General features: G+C 38.4%; 1 protein-coding gene across 5 annotated transcripts in view; it reads left to right on the plus strand.

Annotated features, from left to right (window-relative positions):
* The window catches only part of SGMS2 (sphingomyelin synthase 2), a 61,226-nt gene that overhangs the window by 29,381 nt on the left and 11,364 nt on the right, over positions 1–20,481 (plus strand). For 4 of the 5 annotated variants that reach the window (XM_056328189.1, XM_056328167.1, XM_056328199.1 and 1 more), the window contains exons 2-5: positions 13,831–14,493; positions 15,234–15,351; positions 17,157–17,310; positions 20,127–20,293. In XM_056328189.1, coding sequence (XP_056184164.1) covers positions 14,039–14,493; positions 15,234–15,351; positions 17,157–17,310; positions 20,127–20,293 — 894 coding nt within the window. In that variant the 5' untranslated portion in view covers positions 13,831–14,038. Of the gene's footprint in view, positions 1–9,778; positions 9,909–13,830; positions 14,494–15,233; positions 15,352–17,156; positions 17,311–20,126; positions 20,294–20,481 lie in introns of all 5 variants that reach the window. The other variant, XM_056328157.1, reaches the window with a different exon arrangement.

The following is a 20,481-nucleotide window of genomic DNA, read 5'->3' on the forward strand; positions in this document are numbered from 1 at the left end:
TTTCACGCTGATTTTTATGCCATCTTGGGTGTGTCACTTGACAAGAGTTTGTTCCTGTCTTTTGGCATACCACCTTGATCTTACAGAGGCTCATGAGCACAAAACTTTGCTCTACTTAATAAGTAACGAGGCCAACTTAAGACATTTGCTCAGTAGCAATTGTTGAAGAAGTGCAGGTGCTCAGCCTGCTGTGTTTTCACAGAATTGTTTTGTTTCAGTGCATATGTATACTTTGCATGCAGCTATAGGGAGAGATTTTGAATATATATTTTTTTTTAAATGAACAGCTCTATTTGTGGAAAATGTTCCAGAAAGCTAAAGGTCATCCTCCAAAATGAAGGTGTGTTTCTTTCCATCCTGTGAGAAAGGATTGAAATGGTTTGAATCCTGTATTGACTATTAATCAATCACTAAATCATGCACTAAAATAGAAAACCAACTCTTTTTTTAGTGTTTTTGTTTTCCTAGAAATATATTTCCATGATGGACTGCAGTCTTGAGAGGAAAGGCTGTGGCATCCTGTTTGGCTCTGAAGCAAGAAGTAAAGGCATTCTGAGGTGCCATAGTGAACCTGGAACTTAATATGATGACAGCTTGCTGGAGAGTTGAGTGTTATGGGTTTAAACTTCTGTTGGCTGCAGTGATTGTATCCCTAACTAGCTAAAATTCATCATTTTAGCAGTATTTACCACCATGAAATCGAATACAACATGTGCTGTATAGCTGAATGGCAGTCTCCCTCCAGTGAGGATAGCTTTTTTGTGTGTGGTAACCAGGGTCATTAACTTCCTCTATGCACTTGTTAAAAAAAGAAGAAAACAAAAAAAAACCCCAAAAAAACAACTGGCTAAGCTATTTTCATGTGCATAAGTATTGTAATAAGTAGTAATTTCTTCTGTGTAGAGCTAGTCTATGTAAAGTAGGGTGGCATAATATGTATGTCTGTGGTAAAAGTAACTTATACTGACTTTTAAGTTAGATGGATGAAATGCATCTCAGCTGACCAACCATGGGACAAGGCACAATGCCTGTCAAATATCACAGCTGGAGTAGTTGGGCTAAAGAAATTTTCAGCTCTAACAAAAATCTAAATATTTACACTTCTTGCTGTAAAAGTACTTTTCATTGATGTGTATGTAGTGGTTTTTTTTAATTCTTTTTTAATTTCTAAAAAAAGTTTGCAGGCAGTTTAGAAAGCAGTGTGCACAGGAAAGTATAGTCATTGGACAATCTGAACAAAGTAACTAACTGCCTGGCTTGGTTTTACTCTGCAGGATGAATGTTCCCATAAACCATTTGTTTCTTTTTTCTCTTAATTTGGACTTAAGAGAAAGTTTAAAATAAACTCTTAAACATCATAGGGTTTGGACTAAACTCTTCAGCTGTCTTGCATTAGAGGAGCTCAGTACTGAAAGGCTGAAGTTAAAATGGAACACAATTCCCCCTCAAAGGCCTGGAGGGCAGAGGAGAGTTGCAGGAAAGCAGGAGCTCTGTTCTGTTGTGCTGCATTAAGGGCACACACTAGAACAATGTTCTTTTACCTTACCCGCAACTTTTTTGAGTGTGCATACATGTGCACTTTCTTCCTATTCTCCCTCTGCATCCTGTTGTAGTGAAATTGGACACAAAGCTTTTAGCACTGCAAGCTTTTCTAGAATATGTGTTTAAGGCAACACAGTTTAGTCAAAATTTGACTGCAATGCATGTAATATGCAGAAAAGGTTGTGGCTTATCAAAGTCTGTATTGCAATTATAAGGACACTACAATAGGAGTATTGTATTAAGGCCTCACATAATTTGCTCAAAGAACTACTATCTTGATTGATCTTCCATAACACTTACTATTATCAAAATGCTTACTCTTGTTTTAATGGTTTGTATTCCTTAGCAGGTGTTAAGGCTGATATTACATAGATTATGATTTGGCCATGCATTGCCGAGAATTGAACATGAAAAATCTACTTACACATGCATTTATAGCATTCTGTAGTGTTTTCACATAGCTTTTTTTTATATGCATTCTATAGCATTTTCAGTTAGAATCATGTTATAAACCTGTCTCCTGTCATCAAAAGGCTTGTAAACTGCAGGACGCAGAACTTCTGTTGTTGTGTATTTTGTAACAGTGTGATTCAATGGAGTAAAAGATAGTCTTAGTTGACAGAAAATGTATTATTTAGGATGACTTCTTTGTCTTGTTGCTATTATGACTGTTTTAAAACACAGTTTCCACACCTTTCGTCTCCTCTTTTCATGAGTCCTATAGGTTTAGGACAGTTTGTAGACTGAGTTTAAGAGCAAAGGCAGCCTCTGCTTCCTTTTCTTTTTTCCTGCCAGTGCTGTGTCACTTAATAATTCCAGAGATGTGAATTGGCAGTATATGTACATCTAGAAAACCTCTCCAGTTTGTTAGTTTAGAATTTCCTGGGCATTTTTTTCCACTTATGAAGTGGCTGCTACTTGTTTCTCTGCTAAATCTCACCATGTTTGACACAAATTCATTATGAGCAAAATGTCAGACTTGGTCCAAGGGAACAAATTGAAATGTTTCACCCAAAGCAAGTCTGTCTGGGGAGTTGAAGACATGTAGACCAGATGTACTCATGAATTGACTGCTACCTTAGCTCAGTGGGAGCTTCTTCCTGAGAAGATCAAGGCATCAAAACTTGTTCATCAGTTATGGCCTGAAAGAAAACCTCTGACTACTGAAGTCAAAGTTTTAGGAAGGGGGGGGAAAATAAGTTCCTTGGTTTTGTTTTGTTGTTTGGTTTTTTTTTTTTAAAAAAAACAACACACAAACAGAAACAAAAAAATCCCCAAACCCCAATAACAACAAGAAAACAACCCAAACCCAGAACAACAAAACCCACCCAATACACGAGTAACTTATGATCCGCAATTTTTCTCTATACAGATATGCAAAGGAGATAATTCTATTTAACTGCATGAAGTACAGTTAACATTGACTTTTAATAAGAGTTAAAATGGCATGGCCTAGACTGTTTGCATGAACTAACTCTAATCATTACTGCTGCACTGAGGGGAGTGGAACAGCTTAATGTGGGGTGAGACTTGCTAGTATCCCAGCTGGACTTCTGCTTCCAGCTAAATAAAAGATGCCCTTCTGGGTGGCAGCTTGTATGGCAAGTCCTGAACAAGCCCCATCTTTGTATCTTGTCTTGATAAAACAGTTCTAAGAAATTGCCTGAGCTGGGGTTAGTGTAGAATGTTTCAGGACATCTTCTTGGGCTGCCCCAGCTGTCGTTAGCATTTTAGCACAACTTGGATATTAGGGTTGTAGCTTAATGTACATGTGGCTTTAGTTTTCTTCCTCATGCGTTTGCATTGGTCTAGAGGGCTTTTGTGTCTCTCCTTTGCAGTTCTGTAATTGCTGCTGTGGAGGTATTTCTTATTACACAGTATCTGTCATGCAAGGCATGGTATCGACATGCTTAATATTGTCCTTGTCTCATGAGAGTGTTATCCTCTGTGCTTATTATACAGCTATGAAACTGAAGTTACCTCTTTCTGAAGTAGTGACTACTCAATTGGCATGGTTGACCTAGATCAAGTCCCTATGAGCATTCGCTTCGTGCCCTTTGCTGTCTCTAGAATACGTGTGGTCTTGGGTGCTAGAGGTGATACTGGTACCACAGATGATACTGGATGCACTGGCCTACTCCTGGCAAGACCACACTCTCCTTGAGGAGAGTAGTTAAGCGCAGAGTCGTGTGCAAAAGGCTCTAGCTGCAAAATGGCCGTGTAACAGCAGTTTGTGGAACACCTGATTTTTAGCAGAGGCAGGATTCTGCAGGCCCTTGTGCCAGGCTGTGTTTAGCTAGGTAGGTACCATCGCAAGTGGCCTGGATTGCTGCAGTGCTATGCTGATGAAAGCACTTGAAATCCAAGCAACTATTGTGTCTAGCTTTTAAGTTCAGCTCTAAACAGTCATTTTCTTGGATTATGTCAATTTGCCCTAAAGTTACAAGGTCACTTCTAAAGCCAGTACATGAACTGTCCTTGCTGATACATGCAAATCTCTTTTGGCATAATTGATATTTCTGGGGAAGATTTATGCAGGAGCACAGCAAAAATAGCAAAGTGTAATCGAATCTCCTTCTTCACAAGAAGACACCAGTTGGTAGGCTACAATAATTTTTTACTGTGCCCTAATTTTGCAGAGTTCTGTGTTCCCTTCTTTTAAAACTAATTACATTATTTCCAGTCAACACTTCAGTTCTTACCTTAGACTTTTGTAACTGATCATGTGGAGTTAGTTGACTCACCACATATTTACTGTACAACATGGTTACTTAGCACATTCACAGCATCCCTGATCTTGGCGAGTCTACAGATCAGACTGACTCTACTCTCTTAAACAGTTTTCATTTTTGTTTTGTTGCAGTTCTGGCTGCTACAGTGTGTTTTGAGGGAACACTTCGTAGAATCTGTTTGTCACCTTGTAGTTAGTCTTTCCACATTTCAGCTAGATTGTGATACCTCTTCCTCTTTCCTTTCCTCTCCCAAAGCAGTGTGTATATATAGATGTCTGGTTGAACATGGGATAAGAATGCTATTAAATGCTTATTGAATATTTCTTTATAAAATGCTTTCTCTTTAGTAAACCAGTTTTAGAGCTCTAAGACCACACATGGAAATGTGACTGGGAACCAAGAAATATGTTTGGAAATAACGTTTTCCATATATCCTTTCTAAAACATCTTGTTTGATCACATATTCTTTTCTGCACCATCCCCACCCACCCCCAGTTTCTCATGGACAGTAAGAAAAATGTTAAACTTGGACATTGGTTCCATCTTGTGTTTTTTGCTGCAGAAATAGTATCTTGACTCAAAACTCAGTGTTAGGAGTGTTGGCTGTTCAAGTCTTTAAATAAAGAAATGGAAAACAATATTTGGTTGCAGCACACTGGGCAACTGATACAAATGCCATTTAGCAGGCACTTTGATTGACCAGCTTGTGTTTCCACTTCATTCATGCTTGTTTAGTTTGAGTGATCATTTACTTTCCTATACTTCTAAAGATAACAGGTTCAGTGATGGCTAGAAGCCTTCCTTGGCCATAACAGGTAGCTTACAGAGTGGAAGCTGCTACCTGAGGTATGTGATATTGTGTATTATAAAAGCATTTTATGTAGATGCAGAGTAACCTCAGTACTTTGACACCAGATTTCACCAAATGGTAGGATAAGATCAATGTAACTCTAGTGATTGTGTTACTACTTTCATTTGTACGTTTTTAGTCATGCTGTGTGTGCGTGTACAAGATGTAGATGTTACAAAGCAGTTGTCTAATGCTACAGCGAGAGAATCTAATGATGGCTTTTCTAGGAGTGATGCTGTAGATGGTACTTCGCTGTTTTCTTGCAGGAGTAGTTTTAATACTGCAATTTTAGCAAATGGGAATTTAGGATAAGCACTAACTTAGTTCTTTAAATCCTTTCTGACTAACTCTGTTCTTTAGATCCTTCTAAAAAGCTTTAAAAAAGCAATAAAAGAAACTATTGTGAATGGTAAAAGCCTCTGTACCGAGCCTCATGAGAGCCTTGGCTTAAAAAGATGTTATTGCAGTGGTGTTCAATGCAGAGTTGTTAAAATGCTGGAGGATAGAAAATATTTTTTTACCAAAGGCTGGAGTTTAGCAGGGAATAATGAAGAAAAGTTTGAATTATTTTGGAGATGTTTGGTAAATAATAGCTCTGTGAGAGGAAGTAAAAACACATTAATAGTATCCTTGGCCTCTTCTGACCTGTATGGTGAGGCTCAAATGGAGATAGCAAAATATCTGGGAAAGGTATTAAAGAACTTTGGTGGTATTTGTAATTATTTTCTACTGCTGGCCCAGTGTTAGCATCCTTTTGAAACTTTTATTTAACAATAATACCCAGTGTTGTGGGGAGTGTGCCAGGCAGAAGACGAGATAATAATGCTAAGGATATGTGTGTTCTGTTTGTCAATCTGTGGCAGAAACAAAAATGAGGATGGAAGTGCTGAAGTGCATAATACTTAAATGTGTAGTATTTAAAGCTAGATTCATCTTTCCTAACTAATTAAATAATATAAAAAAGAAACATTTTTTTCTTGTCAGCGTAAGTGGAAAATATTTTTTTCTATCAGTGGAACACCTGGAGCTTACGGAACACTTGAACAAGTTTAAGGAAGACCATGGGACTACATTGGAAGCTTAGGTTGTGATGACTTTTTTTTTAACAGTTTTAACTGTGTAGTGCTTAAACTTGATGGGTAGAATTTCAATGGAAACCCCAGTTACATATACAAAACTTGATGTAATTTTGGTTATTGCAAACTGGAAGCTCAAATAATATACTGTGAGACAATTCTGTGCTGTTGTTCTAATCCCCTGCGTAAACACCTGTATGGAGTTGATCATGGTAGTTGCTGAAATGGCTTGCTAGTCTTAACTTCTTGATGTTAGAATGAAAATTACCTGGGTTTACATCTGAAAATAGCATGAAAAGCTGAGGGGGGGGAAGGGATGTGGCGTGGGGAGAAGGAAGCAAATATTCAGTTTGTGAGCTGGATGTAGGTTTGAGTGTCTGAGCCTGTGAACAAACAGCTTGGAAAAGAGGTCTGAATATTGCTATCTCTATTTCACTGGAGGTGTTGGTTTTGATACCAGAGCCTTGTGCTGTTGCTGTTTGGTAGGTGGTGTTATGAACCAGTGGTTGTGGCAAGAAGGTAGGGGGGAAAACAAAAATAGGGAGCAGATCATATTTCATTTGTGTTTACTGTCAACGATAGAGGATGTGTTAAATCTGTATCATCCTTCATAACTAATATTCATGAAGCTTTCCAGGCAGCTGCATCAGAGTTGAGCAAGCTGAAAACCATCTCTTAAGTTTTTAGGGGGAAGAGAGGAGAAGGTATTCAGTACTTATTTCCTGATTTGTTTGACAGTGTCTAGTGTGCTAGATTTTTAGTGTTGGCACAGAGGGTAAAACATTGATCAGGATACATATACAGGACACCCTAAGGTAAGGGTAGGGGATAGAGATTGGTGTTCCTGAAAAGAGGTTTCTTACTGCTTGAGCCTCTGAACACAGCAAGTGTTGCTCCCATGAAGAGATCTGTAATTTGTCATGTGCCACTCGAACTGAGGGATATGTGAAACTGGCTTATAGGATGATACTGATCAGTTTTAAATATGTCCTTCCTAAGAATTCATGTGGTGTCTTTCTGCTGTCACTAGATGAGGACTACAGTTAACAGTTGACTTTTTAATGTCATGCCTTGCAAGGACTAATGTCTGTATTAGACTTTTGATAAATGTGATTTATGAGCTATGAACCTCTGTGTATACTTCAGTGCCAAAATAGCTTTTGCTTGAGTTGTGCGGCTTGTGCATGTATTCCTTATTTATTATCTGGTAATGTAAAACACTGTAGATTTACACAATTATTGTCTTTAAACTTGTAGGAGGAGGATTCATATTGCTGCAGAAAAGATCGAAGAATGTTCTCATAAATGTGACCTCTTATTTAGGAGTTGGCTCTACTGGGTTTTGGGAGTAGTACAGGGGAAAAATTCTACAGACATTATCTTCTTAATTACTCAAATATTTTTTAGGGTGTATCACTGGTAAACTTACTGTAAGTATGTGACTTCCTCTTCTAGTGACCTGATAGCTGATAAGCTGTAGCAGAGTCACTTTAAAGTACACATTAGTCACCCATTCCTCACCACCCTGTACTGAAAGTGGTGACTAATCTCTGGGTCTGACTTTCCATTATGAAGCAGAACCTTTACCCTTGGTAACTAGGTGGAGGATTGCACAAAACTGTCTAGAAAACATTCCCGCCTTCTGTGCCAGCTGCCACCCCCCTGGCCCCGAGCCAGTAATCTGCAACTTTTGTGTGAGCTAGAAATGGTGTAGGGCATCAGATGTGCTGCTAGGGTCTTTAACAAACCTTTAAACCTTGCTGTCTCTTTGAGAAGAACCTTGCTCTGGATAGTGGCTCTTCAACAGTGTCTGCAAAGCTGTAGCAGAAAGAAAGCAATTAGCAGTGAGAAGCTAGAGACGCTCAGACAACAAACTACATAAAAGCCTGATCCAGAGGTTTCTTTTGGCACTCTTTCAGAATTATTTTGCCTGATAAGACTGATTTAGTACAGTGACTTCCACTCTTTGTAGAATGTTTGTAATAGTCATTTTCTAATGAGTGGAAAGAGGGGCATAAGCCCAACATTTCTTTGCAATGTTACGAAACATGCAGTGCTACAGCACCTTTTTTGCCTTTATTCTGAAACAGAGCTTAAGTATCAATTTAGGCTGGCAGACTTCTCTGTCCAGATGTGAAATACTGAAACAGGCTCATTTTTGAAAGTATGGATTAAGTAGGAAGAAGGCTTATTTTTAGTCTCATTTTTCTGGAGTTGTTGTTCTGAAGAAGTTGTGAAGGGAGTCTTTAGCCTGTTGGAAGAAGGTCGATATTTCTTTTGGCTCTGTTGAGAAGGCTGTTAGCAATGTGCCTTGGCAGTGAAGGCAGCCAACACTGTCCTGAGCTGTGTTTAATAGGAGCATAGCCAGTATTTATAGGGAAGTGATTATTCTTCTCTGCTCAGTGCTTAGGTTTATCTAGAATACTGTTGTCTGGTTTTGGGTCCTCAATCCAGGAGAAACACAAACTTGGAGGCAAGCCCAGTGGAGCAGCCATCAGGGTAGTCAGCAGGCTGGAGCACAGGCACCGTGAGAGGCTGGGGGAGCTGGGTTGCTTCAGCCTGGAGAAGGCTCAGGGGGAGGTCATCAGGAATGTCAAGGCCAGGCTCTTCACAGGGGTGAGAGGATGAGACACAAGGGTATAATTTCTAATAAATAGTAGAAAAAAAGTAGATTTAGAATAAGCCCCAAACATTCACTGTAAGAACAACCATGCAGTGGAACAGGCTTCCTGGAGAGGTTGTGTGTCTTGAGAGTTGTTAAAGGTACAGCGGGATGGAGCACTGAGCAACCTAATCTGATGTCATGGCTCATCCTGGCCAGAGGCCCAGGCACCTCTTGAGGTTTCTTCTAACCTGAACTATTCTGTTGGCACTTCTGATTCTACAGATACGACGCTGACCACTCACCAAACCTCTGTTTTAGGAAAGACTGTTAACCTGTCATAAAACTGTCTCATGTTTATGCCATGTGTATGTGGATTATTGCCATAATGAGTTACTCTAGCACTAAAAGGTAAAAAATAACTGCCACTTAACAGATATTGTGACCTTGGGTCCAAAAGATAAGGGTAAATAACTAGGAGGAAAATCTAAACCTGTCAAGGTGTCAGGATATGAAGTGCTTTTAAAAGGAATCAGGCTCTTAGTTACCAAATATGGTCCTTTGGAGCACGGGGACCAAACAGCTGAAGAGTTTGAAGACGCCTTCACGTGATTAAGGCAAACCTACTCAGCAGTGTTCAGAATAAGGGTTCAAAGATTGGTGGGGTTTTTTTCTTGCTTAGGTCATCACTGGGGTCCTGGTGAGTGCTCTTAAGGAAAAAATGTCCATGTTTTATTTATAATCTGCATATTTACACGTGTTGGTATGAATATTTTTTGTGCTTTTGGGGACTGACTGTTTCAGAAACATGGCACTGTTGTGATGAACACAATGGATATAAATGCCAGGAAAACGGAAACAAATCTTTCTTACTACTAAGAGATGTGAAGAAACAGAATTCCCCAGAACTGGTAAAACTTGGATTGTACAAATAGATAACAAGTAACCTTGAAGCTTTTCCTGTCTATCTGGGTAGGTGAAGGGATTTAGTCCTTAAAACAGCTTCTGTTGGTACATCGGTAATCCGAAGTAAGAGACTTGCAAAATCCTTCTCAAGAGGTAGAGGGAGTATCTGCTCAATTTCTACTACTGAAAACTACTACAGGGTAAGTAGCTAATGCTTTTTATAAAAGTTGAGACTTATTGCAAGTGACTGTATGATGATAATATCAGTTCTGAGAGCATTTAAATAAAATGGTACCTCTGTAATACAGCTTTTTCTTACTTGCACTTCTTTAGCATCACATGAGCAAGAAATGTGTTGGTAGCCTATTAGAGAATGTAGATAAACTTGTAACTGTTAGATAAACTGCAATCCACTTTGTGCATGTATTTATATATATTGTAAGCATAAACATTGTGCAGCTGAAAGATGGACACAGCTCTGAAAATACATTTACTGTAGCGAAATAGTAGTGATGAGCAAACCTATTAAACTCAGTCGTGTTTCTGCACACCTGAATGTACTTTGCATAGATCTGCAGTTGGGTTCTTTGTTGTTTTGTGGGGGTTTTTTTGGTTTTGCTTTTTTTTTGTTATGTTTTCTTTTCTCCTTCTCTGGTGGTCTATATGCTGTGAGGCTAAAATATAGTGTGGAAGAAGGAATACTGTAAAAACAAACTGTGGCCTGGAATGCTTTAAAAAAAATGAAAATTAAAAAGAGAAACTCCTAAAAGCCAGGTTTTATTCATTGCTGTCAAGGTAGCAGAGGCTACCCAACTTCTTTTCTAGTTCTTGTCCTATAGATAGTCCTAAAAACGAGACTGAAGAAAATACAAACTAACTAAAAGTTGTTTCCTGCTAACTGTGATGCAGTCAATGATAGTATAACTTCCTTTCATGTAATCTCAAATTCTGTAATTTTTTTCTGCAGTACTTTATATTTACAGACCCTCTTTCTGCAGCTACCAAATACTAGAATGTATTACAGCTGTATCAAATGTTTGAGCCAACCTTAACAAAAGTGAATGAGATTTAAAAATACTTCTGCCTAGAAACTTTTCCATCTTATATATGAACGTGTAACTTACAGTAACACTGATCACTGACATTTTTAGATGCTCTTGTCACAGTGAGATTGTTCATATTTGGAACAGCAGGTTAAGAACTACTTATTTGGGAAGCCTGTGCAAATTGTGACTATTCACTCCTTAATAAATTAGAGAAGATAAAATATTTTGAGAAATGTTACAGAAGTTCAAAATACTGGATGAGAAACACCAATTGTAAGCTAACTTTATGTGAAATGACCTTTATTTTGAAAATCTGATGACTAACAAGCTAAATAATACTACTTCTTATTCTTAAGTTCTAGCATGAAGAGACAAATGTAGATGTGCGTTCTTAGACTTGTTTCAAAGCTGTATGTGGCCCCCAGTCAGCTGCTTCCTTTTGAATGACTGTCAAATGGGGATGCAGAAAATGAAGGAGCTGTTTGCATGGGAGCAAGTAGAAGCTCAGGATAAGCAGTTAGGACCCCTGCTCTTTTTGCATCTGTTTCACTGTTAATATTTTCCTTGAAATATGTTGTTCCTTGTGGCAACTATGAGTTCTGCTGTAATATTGCTGGTTAAGAAGCTCTGCTCCTTGATGAGGGTACATGTCTATTTTTAGAAGGTATTAAAGTGGTTCCAAAAAGAAAAGTTGTTCTAAAACCTGGATGTAACCCTTACATCCTTTTTCATTTATCCTTTTGGGTTGCTTGGCCAATTTCATGTGAGTCTTTGAGATTTCCCCCAGGGCATGTTCCGTAGCTTGGAGCAATTGGGTTTGATTTTCAGATCCCTACCGCTGGCAAGATGGCTAAGTCAGAACATTGCTGCATGGTTACTGAAGAAGTCTAAGGCTTACTACTAGGCTGTTTATGAGCATCTCCTGTTTTTGGTATGGGGGCATTCCAAGTTCAGCAGAAGAAGCAATAGGATATTTTGCCTAAATTAATGCAAGGACAACATGGAAGCTGAAAGGAATACACCCTTCATGAGGACTTGAATGGATATGTGAAATGGGGACAGGGACTTGGCAGAAAAACCTGCGTACTTCTGAGGAGTTCCTTTTACAGCCTGTACCAGAGGATCATTAGGCTGTTGGTACTTCATCACTTCTCTGGCCAGTCAGATAGGCAGCAAGGGACTGAAAGCTTCAAGCAGAGTATCTTTGTCTTTTTCGTCAATAGAGTTTCTGCTTTCTTATAGAACAGGGGAGAAATGGGTTGAAAAGGTATTATAAAGGAAAACCTTTACATTCCTACAGGTTGCTGATCAGACGATAAGTAGCACCTTGAACTATCAATGTAAACAAAGTTTTGACCACAGTATGCACTCTGCTTGAAATAATCTTGATGAGCCATCAGAAATGGTAGATTGATATGCCTTACAATCCACTTAAAATCAGGAAGGAACAAAACGTTTTCTGCAAGTTGTCAGTATAATTCCTTTGCTTGATAAGTTAATATCTAAACCTGAGTGCCATTCTGCTTCTAGCTTGTTAGGTTGTTGTTCATCTGTAGTTCAGATGCTCTTTAATCTTTAAGGCTGAAATACCTGAACATACCTGAAACCAAAACCTTTTACTTATGTTACTAGCAGTGCTAGGTATCTGTGAAGAAGGAAATAACTGAGGCTATTCCTTGCTGTGATGCTTTCTGTTTTTCAGTAGATGTGTAATTCTAAAAATGTTTCATCTGTGCAAGATATAAAATGTATCAAGTTTTGCTGGTTTCTACATCAGTGACTTATGTATAGCATGATGTTGAGAAGGGGGTCTTGACTTAGTAGGTGAATGCTAGGTAGACTTGACTTCCAAAACTTGAGCAATTAGACTGGTTCAAATCTTTTTATACTGTCACGTGCCTATGTTTAGTAGACAGGGAATAGAAGAATGTGTGCGTTAAGGATTTGAAAGTTGAAATGCTATTCTACTACAGGCTTAAGTAAGGCTATTACTTTTGCAGCTGCTCTAAAAGAATATTGCTAGTTGTATTGAAGCATCACTTCCCATTCTCTTAGGGAAGTGGAGTTTACAGTATGATTAGTAAAAGGGAGAAAAAGCACCTGAAATCACTTGTTTTCTTGGCTGTTGGGTTTTTTGAGAGAGAGTATTCTGAATGTGGTATGTATGTGTAGTTTTCATACACTTGTTGATCAGGGATTTAGAAAAGGTCAACTGATTACAGTGGATTTCAGAAACACTGCTGAGAGGTTAATTTAGAAATGCATAACTACTTCAGTATTATTTGTATGAATCTCACATATTTGGGATCTGAACCTTTACCCCCTTCTCCCTTTCAGCAGTAAGGGCAGTAGTTAGGAAATCAGTGGGACTTGCAGGCTGACTATGTTAAATGTCTTCTCTGTTTGGGGGGGGGGAGGATAAAGGGGGAGGGATCAAAGCACAAATGCCCAACTTTCCAAACTGTTTTAGTTTTAGTTTATCCTTGCTATCAAGAGATCAGTTACTCCACAGGTTTTTCCTGAGCAGGTTGTTTTTCTTTAAGCCAAGTTCTGTGACATGTGGTTAGGGAGACTGGCAGCTCCGGTTTCTGTCCTGATGGCTTAATTGTACATATAGCAGGGCAAAAAGGAGATATCTTTTATTGCTTAGGGGCATTCCATACAATTCAGTATTGCTGCAAACATTAGTTAGTCTTAATTGTGACAACTGCTAAAGCAAGTGCTGTCATGACTGTTGAAGTCTGTGGATCTTGTCCTTTGGTTTTGTGTGGTTTTTTTTTTTTTCCCAAAACACCACACCCAAAAAACTACAAACAATCAAACAAAACCCCAACCAACACCCCCCAGCACCCCAACAAAGCAAAAAAGGTACTAGTTCCCGAAGTTATTCAGTAGGAATTGGCTTGAATTATTTCATGGTACCCACCTGTCTCTGGTTCGCCTTTTGACTGTTTATGTAAGTAGACCTGGATGGAACTTAGAATAAGCATTTTCAAGTATTTAAGAATAAACATTTTGTTCAGTGTCACATTACTATTTCTGACGGTCCTCAGTATCTGTTTTGGTTTTTTTCCAGATGATACAGCTCTAGAGGAAAGAAAGATTTGTCTTCACGATTTGCTTTACAGTATCTGAACAGCAGAAAGCACAATGGACACATTTTAGAGTTGCACAGAAATCAAAAATTATCTAGGAACAAGAACATTGGATTTCCAGGAATAACATACTTCAGAGAGCCCAGAAACTTGTCATTAGTTAACCCAGTTTGGCCATACAGCTTGGGAATGAATACCATTGAGACAGCAAAGCTCGAAGAGCATATGGAGGGTCAAAACAATGACACTTCTAATGGCTACTCACGACCTACTCTCTCAGTCAGTGAAGAGAACAAAAATGGCACTAGCAAACCAAAGGGCTTGTCTAATGGCTTGCGAAAAACAACAAAGAAGTATCCGGATTACATCCAGATTGCTATGCCTGCTGAATCTAGGAACAAATTTCCTCTGGAATGGTGGAAAACAGGCATTGCCTTTGTCTATGCTCTCTTCAATTTGATTCTCACAACTGTGATGATCACTGTGGTCCATGAGAGAGTACCTCCAAAGGAGCTAAGCCCTCCCTTGCCTGACAAATTTTTTGATTACATTGATCGTGTGAAATGGGCTTTTTCTGTATCAGAAATAAATGGAATAATACTACTTGGATTATGGATATTCCAGTGGTTGTTTCTTAGATATAAGTAAGTAGCTATATTTTTCCCTCTGCTGTATGTTTTCAGAATGTGGATTTCAATTGTTCACTTAGAGTAGAAGAAATCTTATATTGCTGCAGGTTCTACCATTGTAGAATTAGGGCTGGCAGTAAAATGACAAATTATTGTTTAGAAAATGCTCCAGTGTCCATGGTGGATACAGAAACACTGGTTTCTCCTGATTATTAAATGATGTTTTTTACATCTGAACTTGACACCTACATTGTACTAGTGAACTTTAATCTGGGATTGGGCTTTTCCAAGTGTATTCACAGATATGACTGTGTTTAAAGAGGGGAAGTCATGATGATGTGAAAAATCTCATCCAGATTTGAGAAAGAACCTCTTGTCCTCTGTAGCTAGACTAGAAGCTATTTCCTTTGTCTTCCTTTGCTTAAACTAGATATATTTAGCTCAAGTACATGGTTATAATATGGGACTGAAAAGAGAAGCTCACTGATTCAAACTGGCTACTCAACTGAGGCCACACTAAATTGATGGGAGCTTTGTGGTAGTTATGTACTATTAATGAGCGAGCAAGACTAAAACTTGAAAGCCTTTTTGCTGTTTGATTTAGAGAAGTGTGTGGTGAAGAAGTGGGCGGTGGGGAGCTGCTCTTTAATTCTAGGGATTTGCCTATCTAATAAAGCTAGAGCTCCATAACTGTTATGTGTATCCTGCATGTGAACTCTGTACTGAATCTTTTCCCCCTCTTCCCTTACTTTCAGATCAATAGTGGGACGCAGGTTCTTTTTTATAATAGGAACTTTGTATCTGTACCGCTGTATTACCATGTATGTTACCACCTTACCTGTGCCTGGAATGCATTTTCAGTGTGCACCAAAGGTAAGAGCTTTTGCTCCCTAATTCTTGCCTGAGTCCTTATGGCTCATTAGAGCAAATAGAACATAATGTTCTAGATGGGGTTAAATAACACAAATTACTTTCAGCTGATGTCTTCAGAAACATAGGTTGTGATAAACCAAAATTTGTGGCATATAGAAAGGGCCTCAAGTTGTTGCTGCAGTTAAGGTGCTTTCAAGGAAGATACCTGTTTTGAAATAGTGCTGCTACCAAATTGGTAAACTTGCTTCTAAGGCTCAAGCTGATCGCTGTAAGCCTGCAGCCATGTTTTGTTTTTTTACATGGTGGGATATCTAAGGCCAGTATTGTAATTCATAGGCTGATAAGCAAGTTTGTGTTGCAATATTTTTTTTTAAAAAAACCACAGTGTTATCACATGCTTTGTCCTCTTTCTCACACTGTTTTGTCAAGAGCTATTGTAATACATGTAGTCAGCTGCCTGTCTCTGCTTCCAACCTGCAAAAGGTATATAAATGTGACTAAAACAAGTCCAGCTATTTAAATGAGCTGATACATGTAGGAACATGTACATGCTAATATTTCTACAAGAATATTTTAAAAATATTGTGACAACTTACTTAGTGACACAAAGGAGTTTGGTTACTGCCACTTCTGGTTACTAATAAAAAGTTGTAGACATGTATTTGCCTTGGAACAGCATTGTATTGTGTTGGCTGTACTGAAGGAACAGTGCACTTGAAAGTAAGAAACAATTGGTTGTGCGCTGAGAAGATAAGCATTTTGAAGCCTAAAAATATTGCCAATTTACTTGAGGGATAAATTTGTCACTTTGTGGCTAGGACCTCATTGGTCTTGAGGTACAGCTTAATGTTTGTTCAGAATTATTCTTTCACATTGAGGCAACTTAGGAACATAATGGATAAACTACTTATGAACCGGTATCGATTTGAAAAAGCTTCATTTACATACGACTGTTGTAAAGACTTAACTGTTTTGTTCTAGTAGCTTGAGGAATTTGTGTGTAGTAGACTGTATCAAGGAGTGGGAAAAGGTAAGCAAAGGAAAACTTAAATACTGAAAGAGCATTTTGCTAGCGTTAAAACAGGATGAATTACTTGAACTCTGGAGAAAATTGATAGCTCTTCTGGACAGTTTCTGTCCTATGAGTATTTTTCTGATTATGGAAAACTCAGTTATCCCTTTATCTTGTTTGTTTTTCCAGAGTTAATCTTTAAACAGCGATGTGAAACTGATTTCTCCTAGATAGTAGGCAAACACTCAAAAGCTGATCTTAATGCATGTTTAAAAAAAAAAAATGCCTCTAAAACTGAGTAAGTCCTGGCTGAATTTGTAACCAAACCTTAAAATTAAGCAAGTTTGAGGTTCTTACCCCGTAAAAACATTGTTCAGGTCTGAACAGAATAACAGAAGCTGTACATAAGGCTGTATTGTATTGCAACCAGTTTTGGATGGGTCTTACCCGTTCTGTCAATTGCTATCGTGAGATACCTGACCTTATAAATTCTGAATGTTTACTTTTCCAGTATATTCTGCAGTTTGTTCTCATACAATGCATATTTTAAAATAGCCTGGGAAAACACAGACAGAATGCTAGTGTTATCAAGGTGATCTTTAGCACCTGTCAACTTTGATACGCATGCTTATTTGTTTAAGAATATGTGAAAAAAGCCAAAGAAAATGAAGACAACTTGTGTCCTTTTCTTGTCTCCCTGACTCTACTTATGTTTGGGCAAGAAGTTTACTCAAGTAACTTATGGTGCTGCTTAAGCTTTTTTTGTACTTTTTTTTTTTTCTGGTGTTTATAGTTGAACGGAGATTCTCAGGCAAAGGTTCAGAGGATCCTGCGACTGATTTCTGGTGGTGGTCTATCCATAACAGGATCACACATCCTGTGCGGAGACTTCCTGTTTAGTGGTCACACTGTGGTACTAACACTGATCTACCTGTTCATCAAAGAGTGTAAGTGATAGTATTTCATTGCACATTTCTTGTTCAGATTTGTTGTACTGGGAAAACACATGATAGAAGTGAATGTAAAACTACTGCCCTCCAAAAGTTACTAGTCAGTCATACACAGTTTGCAGGTTTGAAATATTATAATCGTTTGTTTGAGCGAAAATGGGACGTGGGGTTAGAAGAAGTGGTGTGGGCTTTAATTAAGGGCCAGATGTTACTAGACATGTTATCTTTATATATCTTTATATATCTTGTATCATGTATCTTTATATAAAGTGCTTACTGGTTAATTGAAGCAAGCTAGCTTTTACTTATTTATTGATAGGCTACTCAGATTTTGGGTAAAACATACTGTAGTTAACTATGCAAATTAGCTTTGTACAAGGTGGCTGATATACCCTAGATTTTTAAAGGAATTTTTATGGCTTTAGGACAGCACCATTGCACAACTATAATCCACCCAGAAGCAGTGGTTGGTTGGCTGTACATTAGTTACTGCAAACAATGAAAAGTTGATTCATGTTCCTTGGATGTCTTCTGCTAGTTTCCTACTTGTGCCTCTTGGAGTTGATAAGAATTTGGCAGGCATGCAGAAGATATAGTTGAGGTTATGGTTTCCCCCTTGCTTTACATAGCTTTTCCCCCCATGCCCCATAGCAATCTATGCTGCACAGACAGCATCGATGGAGGCTTTGGAGAATAGCGCCAGCTTCTAAATTTGATGTATGGTAAGCAGTGCTTCTACCCTGGGAACTTGGCTGCTCATGAATGTGTAGTAGGGAGTTCCCTTTCCAGTTCACATGTTTGGAATTGGAATATTCTCTCCTACCGTTGTATCCCAAACTATGCAAATGCTGGCTTGGCTCATGGGAATGTGTAATTCTCACTGAAAGAAAAATAAGACTAGTCAGCATTAGTTGAATGCATTCCTCTTTATTAAAACATAGAGGGAAGGAAGTGTTGCAGCGCTACGTTCTGCCTTAGAAAGGGCTATATAAATATACCTGTTTAATAAGACAAACTTGAAATCTGCAGATGTGAGACAATCTTCGGTGATTTGAGATGTTGATTGTAGTCTGCTGATTCTTAGGCCTAGGTGTCTTGTAAAGTGAATGTTACAGGGGGAATGGCATGTGTAACTCATCACAATTACCAGAACTGTGTTAGGAAAATAGCCTAAAAATAGATTTGCCATTTGCCTCGTGTTGTGTGTTATTGCAGCTTCATGCTGGTCACATACTCTTGAATATCTTTAGTATAAGAAGAGATGTAGATAACCCAGCATTTTTGGGTCTAGTATAGTTCGTTGTTTTATTATAAGGCGTTGGAGGAGTTGTCATACAAATTCTTGTAAAAAGCCTTTTGACTGCTACCTAATTAAGCATCTGTTTTAGTAGAATTGTGTTCTACAAGAGATGCATAGTTTCCCTTTTTCTGCCTCCCATATAATTAGCAAAATGTTACCTGAGCAAGGGCTTAAGCCCTATAATTGCGCTGAATTAGAGGTTGCTTATAGTATTCCTTTCTCTTCATGACATGTCTTCAGTACAAGATGCATTCTGAGGTTTTCATTGTCTCTGGTTTAATGGTTTATTTTATTTTTGCTCTGTTCTTCTCTTCCTTTAATCTTTTGCTGCTGCTTTGCTTATTCTCCCCCACTCCAGTTTTTTTTGTCCCAGAATAGTTATTTACATTTTTAGACTTGGTATATCTGTCTTGCTTGGGGCTGTTTTCACCAGCTTCTTGAGACGACTTGGCTCCTTTTTATTTATTTTCTTTTTCATAAGGAGATAACAGGTTTATCTGCAATGTTTTGGGGAGTGTTAAAAGAATTTACTGTTTTGACACTTCCACCAAAATCTTAGTTGTCCTACAGGAACTATTTTGCACAGGCTTCTCAGACTACTACTGGGTAGGCTTGTTGAGATCAGTAACTTTTCTGCTGTTATTGTGTGAAAGTAAAGGCTGACCATTACCCCACAATGCAGTGTGTGCCAAAAATGTCCCGCTGCGAGTGAAACGGAGTCCATTAGCCTGTCAGAAGTTATGAATGGTCATTGTGACACCCAAGGCGCTTTTCAATGGAGAAAGAAGGGCAGGGAGACTTCCACTAAAATGGCTCAAGTGCATTTTGAAGAATAGCTTCACTCCCATTTGTTAATCCGTAATTAAAGGGTATAAATTCACATCCTGTACTTCCCCATACAGTGTATTGTTTCACAGAACAGAGGTTTCATGAAGTAATTAACTAGAAATTTTAAAAAGTGTCTTTTCCTGTTTAATCTGTGATCTCTGCTCAGGTTAGATAAAATCTAGACATTTGACTTGAGCGTAAGTTTACTAGAGCAGAGACCATAAAAAGAACAGATATTAAATATGCCAGAGTAAAATAATCAGTGTGCATCTTGCCTCAGTTCTGTCTCTTCCCCTGTACCCCATACCCTAGAAGTGATTTAACTGGAAAACTTACTTAATTTGACTTGAAAATGAGAGACAGTGCTGCCTGTTTCTAACTGAAAGCTCATTTTGTGTTCATCTTACAAAGTAAGAACACAGAAACACAGAATGGTTTGAATTGGAAGAGACCTTTAAAAATGATCTAGTTCCAGTCCCGCTACCATGGGACACCTCAGTGAGTTTGCATAATTCTTTAGTCTTGTGTTCTGTGCCAAAACAGGGTTCTTGTATCAGTGTGGTATAAATGAGTTATTTCAAAATTTGTAGCCTTTCTTTTATCTTGTCCCCTTCCCTTTGTGGATTGCTCTGATAACGTGTATGGCTTTGTGTTCCCCCCCTCCCCCCATGTCTCCATTTCACAGATTCACCATGTCATTTCTGGTGGTATCACTTAATCTGCTGGCTAATGAGTGCTGCTGGCATAATTTGTATCCTTGTTGCTCATGAACACTATACTGTAGATGTCATCATTGCTTACTATATCACTACACGGCTTTTCTGGTGGTATCACTCAATGGCTAATGAAAAGGTGAGTGGCAAATACCTTTAGAATTTATGTATAGCTTCCGCTTGTAATACTGCTCAAAATTAGTTCTTAATTTTGAAATAAAAATAGAGGTTCCATATTGAAGTTTAAACAAATTGGGCAAAGAGTTTCACTTCACAGTGGTTTAAATAAATATTTAATGGCTAAGATGTTCTTTTTTGATCTGTGCC

The sequence above is a fragment of the Falco biarmicus genome, chromosome 1 (assembly GCF_023638135.1).
Source record: "Falco biarmicus isolate bFalBia1 chromosome 1, bFalBia1.pri, whole genome shotgun sequence".
Lineage (NCBI taxonomy): Eukaryota > Metazoa > Chordata > Aves > Falconiformes > Falconidae > Falco > Falco biarmicus.